This window comes from Gymnogyps californianus, chromosome Z (genome assembly GCF_018139145.2).
Source record: "Gymnogyps californianus isolate 813 chromosome Z, ASM1813914v2, whole genome shotgun sequence".
In the NCBI taxonomy this organism is placed as follows: domain Eukaryota; kingdom Metazoa; phylum Chordata; class Aves; order Accipitriformes; family Cathartidae; genus Gymnogyps; species Gymnogyps californianus.
The window spans coordinates 45312675-45326412 of NC_059500.1; the positions used below are offsets into that span (position 1 = coordinate 45312675).

At 38.0% G+C, this 13738-nt stretch overlaps 1 protein-coding gene across 1 annotated transcript in view; it reads left to right on the top strand.

Moving 5' to 3' along the window:
* TMC1 (transmembrane channel like 1) overlaps positions 1-13738 on the top strand; it is a 73234-nt gene that overhangs the window by 43862 nt on the left and 15634 nt on the right. The window contains exons 9-11 of the mRNA XM_050913071.1: positions 1650-1792; positions 4763-4907; positions 6945-7139. Coding sequence (XP_050769028.1) covers positions 1650-1792; positions 4763-4907; positions 6945-7139 — 483 coding nt within the window. The remainder of the gene's footprint in view (positions 1-1649; positions 1793-4762; positions 4908-6944; positions 7140-13738) is intronic.

Genomic DNA, 13738 nt, shown 5'->3' on the forward strand with positions numbered 1-13738 from the left:
TATGTTAGTCTCAGAAAGGAGTGAAAGAGATATTCCATGCATGCCTGCCTTTACACAGCTAAAGATATTTCAGGTCTCATGGTGAAATGCAGTAGGCAAAGCCCAGGAAACAACATACTGAATGACACGCAGTGGAGGAATTATCTCTGACTTTACAGAACACAGCAACTTAAAAAGCATTTTTATAATCTGAGGCACTGAAAAGGCTCTCCAGAGCTGCATTAGGCTGTATTGAAACCTGGGCTAAGATGGAATTATAGGATGCTTTAATGAGCAAAAAGATGCAGAAGATGTACTATTGAATTTGAATGTGTCCTGACTGGTGTAGATGTTTTACTAGTAATTAGTAATAAATGTGTTTTATAACAATATTTCCTTTATCAGAGAAGAACGTACTATTATCTGTGATGTGTAAGCACATCTCTCAAAGCTAGTCTGATATGAAGAAAAATGAGCTATGTTGATTACCAAATCAAGACATTTTGAATATTTCTGTTTATCATATATTAATATTTCATTTTCAGCTTAGAATTGCGAATTAGGTTTTCCAGATAACATTGTGACTCATTTCATATATACTAAGAGCTACAATAAATTAAGTGCATGTTTTGCAATAATATGTAAGAGAAAGATGTTATTTATTTGAAGTAAAATGAGCAACAGAAAATCAGAAGGGAAGTAAATGGCTTTTTTAATTCACAAAACACTCAGCTTACTGTATTAGTGTCAAAATAATGCATGGTCTATCCACCAATTACATGATCGAATACTCTGTATTTGACTTGAAATCATTACATCCAGCTGGAGCTTTGCCACTGTTGTGCATGTGCTGAGCAGTCCTTCTAAAGGCTCTGGATACTAGGATACTAGTATCTGGATACTCCTTGTTTTAGGAGGCGAGTTCTTGTCAGATGTTATCAGATTATCAGGAAGCTTTACCTATTTAGATCACTTTAGATATCAGGAATTCCTTACAGTTAATAACGTACTAGTAAATTACTTTGAAAAACCAGCAATTCGACCTATAGAAGAGAGGGTCGTTCTCATTAAGATTTTTAGAAAAGGAGATACACTTTGAATTGCTGAGAAAGAAGGTACGCTTACCTTGCACTTTTTACAGCCTTGGAGTCTAAGTGTTAAAAAAACCCCGCATAGTGAATAGTCATCCATAAAATGCAACTATTGGTTAACGTATATTCAAAGATCACCCAATGAACAGCAGACAATATTGCTAAACAGGGAAGACATATGAGAATTTTATATCAAATAGGCTATGCAAGTAAATTTTAGAAATGTGAAAATTAAGTTAAAAACCTGGCATTTTATTTGCAAGTAATTTGTAAAACAAATTTTGTAAACTGAATTGTTTTTGTCTTTACAAGAAGTATGTTGATGAAAAGGTTTTGACTCATAAAATTGTAGATGGAGTGCCCATGAAGAGTTTTAAAAGATTTGAAAGCTGACATGAAATATTCTAAGTCTTTCTAAAAGAAAGAAGAGATTTTCCATCCTGTGAGATTTATTGTAGTGATGCTTACAACTGTTTTGAATGCATGGAAATGAATGTTTCTGTACGTTGTTATTGGTACGATTTCTGATGATGTGCATATTTAACAGACGTGACATTGTACTTTATGCTGACTTTTCAGGGCTTTGCACAGTATTCTGTACTCTTTTATGGTTATTACAATAACCAGAGGACAATTGGATGGCTCAAGTTCAGGATGCCTCTTTCGTATTTCCTTGTTGGAGTTGGGACTATTGGCTACAGCTTTATGATTGTCATTCGAACGTAAGTTCTCCTTGGCTCGGGAATAAAGTACACTCAAATAGGCAGATGATTCCACTGCTGACCACTGAGACTATCTTTTTAAAAATATGATAATTGTAAGGGCAGGGCAATGCAAGACCAAGTGCAAGGTCAAAGTCATGTCAGATTCCTTCAGCCGGTATTTATTTATCTATTGTTCTGCACCAGCAGCTGTGTTGCAGTGTTGTGGAAGTGGGAAAAAATCTTGACTGAAATAACATAACACTATCCTCCTGCAACTTCAGGATGAAAACTGAATGCATAGAGTAAGGAACAGAGCTGTCAGCCCATCTTTTCATAATACTCTGCGTCTAGCAGAATGTCAGCTAACATCCAGGAAATTCAATTGTTCTGCCTTTAATGACACCTCATGTGAGTCAAATTCTTTTGTGAAGGAAAAAGACAAGAAAGAAAGAAACATATGGCAAATAATTCTGTGTGTAACTCACAGTCAGCAGTAAATGATTCTCAGCAAGACTATAGTGGTTAGGTCACATTTCCACAGTGGTGTAGAAGAATTAATGCTATTGGCCATAGTAAGGGTTTAATGTTCTGTGGAACACAAAATAATCTCCAACAGTGTGAAAACTATGCTTACTGTAATGTTAAGAACATAATGTTAAAACAGTAGGAAGCATAGGGGCAAGTGAACCAGGGCCTAGGCAGTACCACTGGTGATATATTAGCCTTTTGGCTCTCAAAGTCTGGACTTCAATTTTGTGTTAGGATAAGAATTTAAATGAAATAAAATTATTATTTTATAGCCAAATTCACTATTGGAATAAACTGTGATAATTCTTATAGTTTCTAAGGAGACAGGCTGCCAATGAATATGATCTTTAATACTCTTAATTCAAGCAAGGTGAGCACCTAACCTACCACAATAATACAGTTACTTGTAGTGATGGCTTTAAAAGATGCCTACGGTGAAAAAAATCAGAACATTGCAGGTCAGGATTGAAGGACACTTGTGAATATAGATGATGTGGTTTAACCCCAGCCGGCAGCTAAGCACCATGCAGCCGCTCGCTCACTGCCCCCCCACCCCTGGGATGGGGGAGAGAATCAGGAAAAGCAACACAGTGGGCACAGAAACTAAAAGCAGTGTAACAAGAGGTGCTACCATTTTTCTGTTGTTGACCGAGATCTGGGAAAAGGAATGTCTATGTGAAAGAGATAGTGAGGATTATAAGCACCATTATTCTATTTAGGGGAAATATCTAGATTTAGGGGTCCTCTCTGCAGCTTTTCCAGTGCATAACATAAAACGGAAACAATTCTGGTCTCAAAGAAATGATATCCCAACCACAAGACTGTTCACTATTTCATTAGGAATTCCTGAGAAGGAATTATCTCGGTCTAGAAACCAGCAGCAGGGCAGATCCTACCAAGAACCTTTCATGATCTCTGTCCCTTCTGTATATGAGCAGTAAAGCAAAAAAACCCAACAGTGATATTGATTTATGACAGCTCAGAAGGATTTTCTGTATTATTTACTTACTATTCTCTTCCTAGATTTGGGAGTATGTATTTTACGGGACTGTTAAAAATGTGATATGTAGAATGTATTGATATTTTTCCTGGTTTTGGCTGGGATAGAGTTAATTTTCTTCTTAGTAGCTGGTACAGTGCTGTGTTTTGGATTTAGTGTGAGAATAATGTTGATAACACACTGATGTTTTAGTTGTTGCTAAGTAGCGCTTATCTTAAGCCAAGGACTTTTCAGTTTCCCATGCTCTGCCAGCAAGCAGGCATGCAAGAAGCTGGGAGGGAGCATAGCCGGGGCAGCTGACCCGAACTAGCCAAAGGGGTATTCCATATCCTAGAACATCATGCTCAGTATATAAATGGGGGGGAGTTGGCTGGGAGCAGCGGATCGCTGCTCTGGCATCGGTCAGCAGGTGGTGAGCAATTGCATTGTGCATCACTTGTCTTTTCTTGGGTGTTATTTATTTTTTTTGCTTGTATGCCTTTTCATTATGATTACTATTATTATATTGTTCTTATTCTTATTCTTAGTTAGTATTATATTTTATTTTACTTTAGTTATTAAACTGTTCTTATCTCAACCCATGAGTTTTACCTTTTCTTTTTTCTCCTCCTCCCCACCCCACTGGGAAGGAGGAGGGGGAAGCAGCTGTGTGGTGCTTAGTTGCTGGCTGGGGTTAAACCACGACAGCCCGCGACATATTTATAACATAACTCTGCTGCATTAGTGAGCTTTAAAATAGGTGTTGTCTTTTCCTGACCAAGAAATCAATACAATACTGAAGGCTAAATGTTTTGTACCCTACCAATATACTCCGTCCTTGTGCTTAACAGTTTGAATTAAGTGATAAAGTATGCCAAAGCAAGACTACTATTATTACATGAATGACCACACTTTGAAATAGAGAAGTTAGTGGTCATGATTAAGTCAAATCACTGAAGAAATAATTTGATGTTTCTGGATACTGTTATAAATCTTGTTTATAAGTGCATAGGAGATTAAAGGGAAGATAGAAACCTGTATTAGTGATACTTTTGTATGGTATAACCAGATTTTATTCTGGCTTGTTATTTTAGAATTCTTTTTTTTCTCTTTGTGAACTCTCTAATAAAATCTATTCCGTTTAGGATGCTCTGCAACTTTCCATTTGAGAGATCTTCTTGATATTATTTTCCTATTGAGCTTCTAATCCAGCAGAGTTTCTCTGAGGTGTTAATGAAATAAATCCATTCTTTCTCATCAAAATGTGTGTTGTGAGTTCATAAATTTTCTAAATATGAAAATCTCCATTCTTCTCTCTTGTTTCAGGCTGAACTTTCCAGATTTAGTATAACATGACTGACTGCAGTAATAATATAGTTTTTTTCAGAACAATGTTGGAATTTAGGAACAATTTAAAAATCATGCTCACATAGCAGAACTAGTGCTAACAAGGTCTTCCTGTGTCTTTCTGGCTTTCGTAGAATGGCAAAGAATGCAAATGAAGAAGGTGGTGGGGATGATACTAGTTTTAATTTCAGCTGGAAAATGTTCACAAGCTGGGACTACCTGATTGGCAATCCTGAGACAGCAGATAATAAGTTTGCCTCCATCACAACAAGCTTTAAGGTAAAATAGAGCTCACTAAGGAGAGGTAACTTGATTTGTCTTTCACACTGGTGTGAATCAGATGGAACTAAGGTTAAGTATTAGCTGTGCCTGGGGCCTAGAATCTTAAACTAGAATTGCCAGCTCTATACCCTTCTGAGTCTGGGTCTTTGTGCCTTGCCATCTTAATTTTTTCCTTTTGATTGTGGAAGAAGAACCATAATGGCAGCTTTGGTGTCCTCTGTGACTGCAGTACTAGTTTTAGAAAAATGATTCTACTGTAAAAATAATCTTTTCCTTTTTCTCATCTCTGATGGCTTCCAGTTTCTATGGTGCTTGTCTGAAAAACCATTTTTTTAAAATGCTGGTGACATTTTGCCAACCTCACATTATCATCTTCTCTTGCTCACTGAAGAGATACCATAAGATAAAGCAATAGGATTGCCTATAAAGGGCTATTAATCATGTCAGAAGAATTGGCTTCAGAATTTTGAGTGTATGCTTGCTTTTCAGTAAGAAAAAAAGCTTAATTTCCTTGCATAATAAAAATTTTTTATTTTCAAATTAATTGTGAAATATAGCCCAGTTTGCAAGGCAATGCAAGGTGTTCTTAGGCCTCTTTTCAGTTTATGGGGTATGATGATTTCAGGAGTCATTGTGTGAGGAATCTGGGGCAGGATGCGAGATGCACCACAGTGAAAACAGTGAAGGGGATATATTCTCTCTGTTGAGTGTTAAAGAATGTATGTGTTTCTACACTGGGGTCACTGGGACACACCAGTGCAGCACATAAAGGAAAATTTAATTTTCAATTTAATAATGTACAGGGAATACATTGGCAAGGTGTTGCCAGGTAATTAAAAAGATGCTAAGCTTGCATTCACACTGACAACATATAGCATGGGAGCTGGAGGACCAAGCACTAGCTGCGCTATCCAATCATATCCAGTATAGCCAATATACCACCTCACCCTGCCCACCCTCCAACTGTAGGCATAAAAGATAACTGCACTCAAAGTCAGCAGAAAGAAAATGTCCCAGGAAAACAAATATTGAAGAAATATTGACTGAAAGCACTGAAATAGTGTGGGCTTTCCCTGCCCACCTACTAAGGTCAGTTGCTGAAAGCCATTTGGAGAAGAACACAAATCAGTTGAGACAGAGACTTCATTTTGAGAAATAAACTCATGAAGCTTTACTGCGATCTTTGCAAATGAGCAAGGAACCTCAGAGAGAAAGGGTGAAGTCTTGGCTTGGGAGAGGTCATGGGAGTTTTGTTCAAGAGCTGCTGCAATCTCCTTTCATTTATGTAACAAACACAAGTCGTAAGAAAAGCAGAGCCATGCAGAGTAATTACTACAATGCAGGAGTTCAGTTTCCCCTGGGGGCAACTGATCTCTACACCAAAGTGAGAAGCTGTAACCAAACTCCCTTTCATGAGGACACTTCAGAGCAAAAGCTCTTTCCGCTGGCAAAAGTAGGAGCTGGAGATTATAGTTACACCAGAGTTTTACTATTTATCAGTCTTGGCCAAAGGTAAGTGTGGGGCAAACATCTTATTCTGCAGTCTGAAGCTGTGCACTGTTTGCCTTTTTTGGGATTCCTGCATCTAAACTGTCTTTTCATTCCTTCTGAATTGCTGACTTTCAAAATAAAACTTTTTGCTCTTTTCTCACAAATGCACATTTTTAAAGCATGACAGTTCCTTTTCTGGCAGCTAGTCATGCATTTATCCTGCTGGGTCACTTGGCCTCATAACACCTCTGAAGCTGACAGAACATGCTGGTTTCTTTTTGGCACATGAGTGCAGGTGTAACGAGACTCAGTGGGGACATGCTCAACAGAAGGAAAGCGAACTCTGGGGAGTCAAAACCCCAGGGTCCGCCAGGATCCAAACCAGATTTTATGAGACAATATAAGCTCATCTCAAAACATCATGCCCAGGTGTGCATTCTCATCTTCGTAATTTATTTAACTGACTTCTAACAACTGGGGAAGCAATGTGGGATCTTGACCATTAAAGTACTCACAATATTCTTTTCTTTCTAACAAGTGCAGGAAGCTATCGTGGAGGAGCAGGAGAGCCGAAAAGAGGAAAATATTCACTTGACTCGATTCCTGAGGGTTCTTGCTAACTTCTTAGCCCTATGCACACTTGCTGGGAGTGGCTACCTCATCTTTTTTGTTGTCAGAAGATCCCAGAAATTTGCCCTGGAAGGTCTGGAGAACTACGGGTGGTGGGAAAGAAATGAAGTTCGTGCTAGCACATTTCTAAAATAGATGTGGTTTGAAACTGTGTTTCTTTGCTCTGCATGTTGCCTTTTTTCCCTGAGGATTCTGAGTGTGGGTGGTAAATGTCTAACAAAAGAATTGTTCTTGTCTCTCTGCTTCCTGCTCCATTAAAATGATTATTCCTTGGTTGGTTCTTTCAAATGTCCCTTCATATTTTGTTTTCATTTGAAGCCTTTACCTTTCCTCCTCTGTGCTCTTAAGATTGTTTTCCAGACACTCTATGGACTCACAAGATCTCTTCGAGGAGCCTGCTCTCCTGTTGCTTTCCTCCTGAGACTGGCCAAAGCAAAGTGACTGGTGTGTGAGCATATCCAAAGTTATTTGGGGCCTCATGGATACAACCAGCAGTGTAGCAACAGGATGAAACTCATGCCTTCCAGTTCCAGCTGCCCAGTTCAAGAGTCCAATACCATTTTTTTGTGTTTGATCTGCTTTATTCTAGAGCAGATGCAGCCCTCCCTGATAGAGGTGTATACTGATAGTGATTGTGTTTGCTCTAACAGTGTGCAGTAAGCACCTGAAGTCAGTGTTGCTATACGAAAGCCTGGGCAGGTTTTACATTCTTAGTGAAGACACTGCTGTGTGTGTTGTAAAACTAGCTGTTTGTTACTTAAAGCTCATCTTCCGAGCTGGAGTGTGGAGTAGATACCTGATTTAAGGTAAGGCAAAAAGATGCTAGCTTCACAAAGCTGCTGGGGTGGGTGACGATGGCACGAGGAAAGTCAATCCTTAATTTTCAACACCAAAACCTGGCTGAGAAAGTAACACAAAAAACTCCAGCAATCCACCTCTGGAATCCAGAGAAATGATGCTGTTGAGATTGGGTTAAGTTACTTGATAAAAGTTATTACATTTTGATCTGATGGGAAAGAAATGTTGTGTACAAAACTGCTTTGCTTAAAGCAACACGACCTCTAAGTGTGACAACAGACTAGCAGATGAAGACAGTTCAGGAGGAATTCAGCTTTCTCTCAGTTGAAAGGTGTGGTAACAGATTTGTACTAACAAGAACTGTGCTACCAAAACCTGTTAGATTAGCTTATGCTGCAATCTGGAAAGTAGTTAAACATATGCATGCTTACATTCATTGTTTTACTTTTGTTTGCTTTACAAAAAGATACTGCTAAGGAGACTCTGTATCACAGAACTAAGATCTGGAGCAGGTGTGTCTCTAAAGGAGAGTGGATAAGGCAAAAATGCCATTATTTGGTTAAACAATTTTTCCTATTGACAAGTAATGAACATATTTGTGAGGTACAAAATATTGCCTTTGATTGGATATTAGTATTTAATTACAGATATATATTTGGCTTCTATTTAACAGCCATTTAAATTTTTTTCTTATTTTCTAGATCAAGCTTTCTTATATTTGTGTCATTAATAAATGAATTGAGATTTTGATCAGAAAAAAACCCTTAAGCACTTAATTTACTACTTAGAGCAAAAGAAAGTGCGGCTTTTCCGTACAATTCAAGCAACAGTATGTTAAAATTAACATTCTTCATAAAAATATTAAGCTCCTCTTGTAAGAAATTTCTTTTTATCACACTGGATATATTAAGGGATTAAAAAATGTTTACACGCAATTATGGTGTCCTTGGAACAATCCAGGGTAAATAAATTTTATATCTTCTGTTCCTGAAGCTCACAGCCTAATAAAGTGCCACTGGTGACTTTGTGGACAAGATCTTTTTCTCTCTGACTATCCTCTTCTGTCATAATGTTGTAAATTTTTAAACTCCCTCCGCATATTGGTAGTACCTAGTTCTTTCAGATCACAGTTCAGATAAAATTGTCTAGTGTGCCATGGAGAGCAGGAAATTAGTGGATACAGGCAGACTGGGATTGTTATGGGATTTCATCAGCCTTTGCATCATTCCTCATACATGGCTGTGGCCTGGTGGTTGGTCATGGATGAATGATGATTCTGCACCATGTGACAATTTCCCCATGACTGTGGAAATTTTGATAAAACGGACAATAATGCCACTGATTCCCTTGGTAAAGTGTTCTGAAATTGGGCGAAAATTGCTGAACAAAATTGACTTTTCTCCTTTGATGGAAGATAGTTTGCAGTGCTAGAAGGTAGTATGAGCATCTCTCTGGTACTGAGGTACCCTGTTTTCTCAAACATGTTCCTGTACTGTTTAAAAATAAAGCTACTTAAAAGCAGAGAAAACTTACGAGGAGACAGACTGATTTCTCTGAATCAGTCATTAACAACATTTGGGCAAAGAGGAGATAAGTTTTACACAGCAATTTTTTTTTCCAGTAACAAAAAAATATAGCTTTAAAATTTCAGGTCGTGCAAGCTGAAACAATCCCATAGAGCTTTTGCCAAAAATATCCTGCTATTTACTTTAATGTTCCTAGTAGTGGATATGGAGTACATTTATACTGGAGTTATTAAGCCATGTTGTCAATGCTCTGTTTAATTCTAGAAACTGTCAGGCAGCTTTTATTAGTATGAAATATAACTTCTAATTCTGATTTTTTTTAAAAAATGAAACTATTTACTAGAAAAATAGGTCTTTATTAGTGCTTTCTGCAGCAGATGCTAGACAAATCTATGACTACTGCAATCATTGTTAGTGGAAGATATGATTTATTTTAGCTAGACTACTTACTCTTAATGAACTTATCATTTAACCAACAGGCAGTCAGCGTTCAATATTTAATGTTGTGTTGACACAGTTTAATGTGCTGGTGTGCTGGTGTTTAGATGTGATTGCAGTCCCAGGATTTCTTACCAGATTCACAGCAGCTGGAAAAGCTTGTGTAAGCAGTAATTTTCTAGCTTGCAGAGTGTAATGCAGGGACTTGGTGTCTGGAGTAGTTAATGTTACAGAGAGATAAAAAACTGTGTTTTGAACCAGAGTTTTAATAATTAGTGGGTGCCTCTTGGTTGTTGTTTCTTTCTTAGGGAAAATTCTGTATCAGTAGGGCAGAGAGGGCTTTTGAGATTCACTCAGCGGCTAGTGAATATAAGACCACATTGGGTATCAACTGTAACTCTACCATGTATGCATGCTGGCATGCTGCCCCTCTTCTGGCATATCATTCCACAATTTTTACGTTACACAGAACAGTGAAACTGTCACTAATAAAAACAGGGGAAGAAAATCTGCTCCAGCACCTGAGCTTCAAGTTGACAAGAAGTCCAGAATATAAATCAGCTCCTTTCTGAAATCAAACTAGATTTCAGTGGCTAAAAGTGGCTAAAATTCAATGGACGATTCAATGGATGATTTCTTTGTTCAGCAAAATACTTCACAAGAGACTAAAAAGTATAATGATAATGTATCTATGAAACTATATGAGAAATGTTTATGCTTTTAAATATAGAACCTATCATAGCTTTTGGATTTTGAAAACTCAATATGCTACATTTTGTCTCAGTAAAACATTGCATTTTTGGTTGTAATAATTTCTCACTCTTTAGCTTTGCAAGTTTCTTTGCCTCATTTCACCTCTTATCTTAATAACATTTTTTCTCCAGAATTAGAATTGTTCCTGAGATGGGGAGCATGAATAGTCAAGGTATGGAAAAATGCAGATAGAAAGCAAATGAGAAAGAACATGCTTGCTTCAGATAAGTGGTAAAAAAGGGAGAACATAATAAAAATATAGAAAATATTGAAGGTTCAAGAGAAAGAAAAGCAGTGGCTTCTGTCCTGCCTCTCCCATGCAGCAACAAGGAAACTTTCAATAAAGTTAGCAGGTACCGTATTTAAAGCTGCACAAAGGACATACCTTTTCTTCCAAAATAGATACTTACTATGTCTTCCAGTATGAGAACTAAGGGACATCAAACGAATTGAGTAGAAACCAGGTTTAGAAAAAGCGAAAGGGAAGGAATGGTAGGTGGTGGGTACCAGTGCTATGAATGCCAACATTTACATCTGTCTGAAGGAAGACTGATCTAAGGCATGAAAGAGAAATCCTCTGGGGGTTATTAAATGCATAAAACCCACATCTGACTGAACAAGTACCCAAACAATATAGTTGTAATCTAGGTTTTATTATTCATATGTTTGCCCTGTTCTTGCTCATCCCTGGGCATCTGTTGGGCTAGGTCAACCTTTGGTGTGACCCAGGACATCTTCTCTTACGCACACATTTGCCCCCGGAACTTGTTGCCACGGGACGATATGAGACATCAGAGTCAGTGAGGATTCTGGTTTGAGATTCAGCAGTATCACAACAGGACTGAACATTTCTGTTGATAAACAGGGTATACAGCCTGTTACAATAAGTTTGAATTTTAAGAATTCATGATTGGTTGTGTTGTCTGTAGTTGACCCCTGCAGCTTTGCCATCTTGGGCCATATTGGGCGTAAAGTCTTTGGCGTAAAGGTGACTGAGACAAAATGTGTTATAAACTATGTTAGATACTTTGGAGACTTTAAGATAAAAAAGTTTACACAGTTCATTTTGAAGAAAAAATAACCAATATTATGATCACCCACATCTCATCACCTTCTAGAAGTACCAAAAAATAGGAATATCCACAATTCTCATAAGAGAAAATTTATTCAAAGCATTAACATATGAAACCCAACACAGCTGTTAATATAATAAGGTAGAAGGTGGCAGGAGATTGAAATATAAATTCTGCCTTTTTAAGTTATAAACCCAAGTGCTGCAAGAGATGATAGCTACAAGTTTTTGCTTGGTTGTTTCTTTTTTGAGTGTTATGAGGTAACAGTGACTTTTGTTATTTTAACAAGGTAATCCCCATTACAAATAGCACTATCTAAATACATAGGAAACATCAGTGAATTCCTGTAATCATTAAAAAAAATCTACATACTTCTTCCAGGGTGCCACAAGGCATGCACAGAATTCACTACTGATTGCCTACAAATGCAAAAATCCAGTAATTAGCTCTAGAACTCATTAAAAACCAAGAATAGAAAAACAGCAAAAAGAAAGCCATTTATTTCTTTTCATTAAGAACACCAGTCTCATGGATGAAACTTTTTAAGAGTGGGAATGTACATATTTGTGAGTGAATTTATTTGTTGGCATAGTGTCTTTCTGCTGCTGTATGATTTCTGAGAAGCAAGAACAGTCCTAACTCTCTTGGTAGCAGGAAGTTAGAAATTTATCAAAATTTATAATAGTTCTGGCAAAATGGAATCCAGCATGGCTGAGAAATGCCAGTTTCAGAGCAATTGGAAGACTAGAGTTCTGTGAACAATCACCTTTTTTTTTGTGACTAAATCAATTATTTTTCCTTAATTGTTTTAATATGATTCATCTCAAATAAATACCTTTGTGTTTTCCAACAACAGTTGTGAGTTAGACTGAGACAATGTTTTCTGTTTCTTGTTTGTTGTTTTTAGTCCCTTAAAGACACACTTTTTGTTATGCAATTTTATTTTAAATTTAAATTGAATAACTGCACTCTTAAAGTTTTTCAATTATTTTCATTTTCGGTTGACACAACGAATTAGAACCAAAAGGTTCAAGTAGACTTGAAATAATTTTCAGCAATCACTTAGGAATGTTACATCACTAGAATGCCTCACTTGTCTGTGGAATTTATAAGGTATACTGTATTTCAAACTGTCTATAAAAGCTAGTTATCTGTTTTTCTCAATTTGCTTTCAGTAAAGTTGTTCCATTTCCATACTGCTAAGATGATGAGTTAATCTTATTAGAGATTTCTAAGAAAATTGGGCAGAAAGAACCAAGGTTGATCTGAATTTGCTTATGCAGTGAAGACATGGGATCTGAGATAGACTAAAGAGCTGGACAATCACCAACCATATGAAATTTAACAAGAGCAAGTGTCAGATTCTGCACCTGGGACGGGGTAATCCTGGTTATACATACAAACTGGGGGACGAGAGGCTGGAGAGCAGCCCCGCAGAAAGAGATCTGGGGGTCTGGGTTGATGGCAAGTTGAATATGAGTCAGCAGTGTGCCCTGGCAACTAAAAGGGCCGACCGTGTTCTGGGGAGCATCAAGCACAGCATCCCTAGCCGGTCGAGGGAATTGATTGTCCCAGTCTACACTGCACTGGTGAGGTCCCACCTCAAGTACTGTGTGCAGTTTTGGGCACCTCAATATAAGAAGGACATCAAACTATTAGAGCATGTCCAGAGGAGGGCAGCCAAGATGGTGAAAGGCCTTGAGGGCAAGACTTATAAGGAGCAGCTGAGGTCACTTGGCTTGTTCAGCTTGGAGAAGAGAAGGCTGAGGGGTGACCTCATCGCAGTCTACAGCTTCCTCAAGGGGGGCAGCAGAGGGGGAGGTGCTGATCTCCTCTCTCTGGTGACCAGCCATAGGACATGAGGAAATGGCGTGAAGCTGCATCAGGGGAAGTTCAGATTGGACATTAGGAAAAGGTTCTTCACTGAGAGGATGGTCAGTCACTGGAACAGGCTCCCCAGGGAAGTGGTCATGGCACTGACCCTGTCAGAGTTCAAGGAGCGTCTGGACAATGCTCTTAGTCATATGGTTTAGTTTTAGGTAGTCCTGCGAGGAGCAGGGAGTTGGACTCAATGATCCTTATGGGTCCGTTCCAACCTGAGATATTCTATGATTCTATG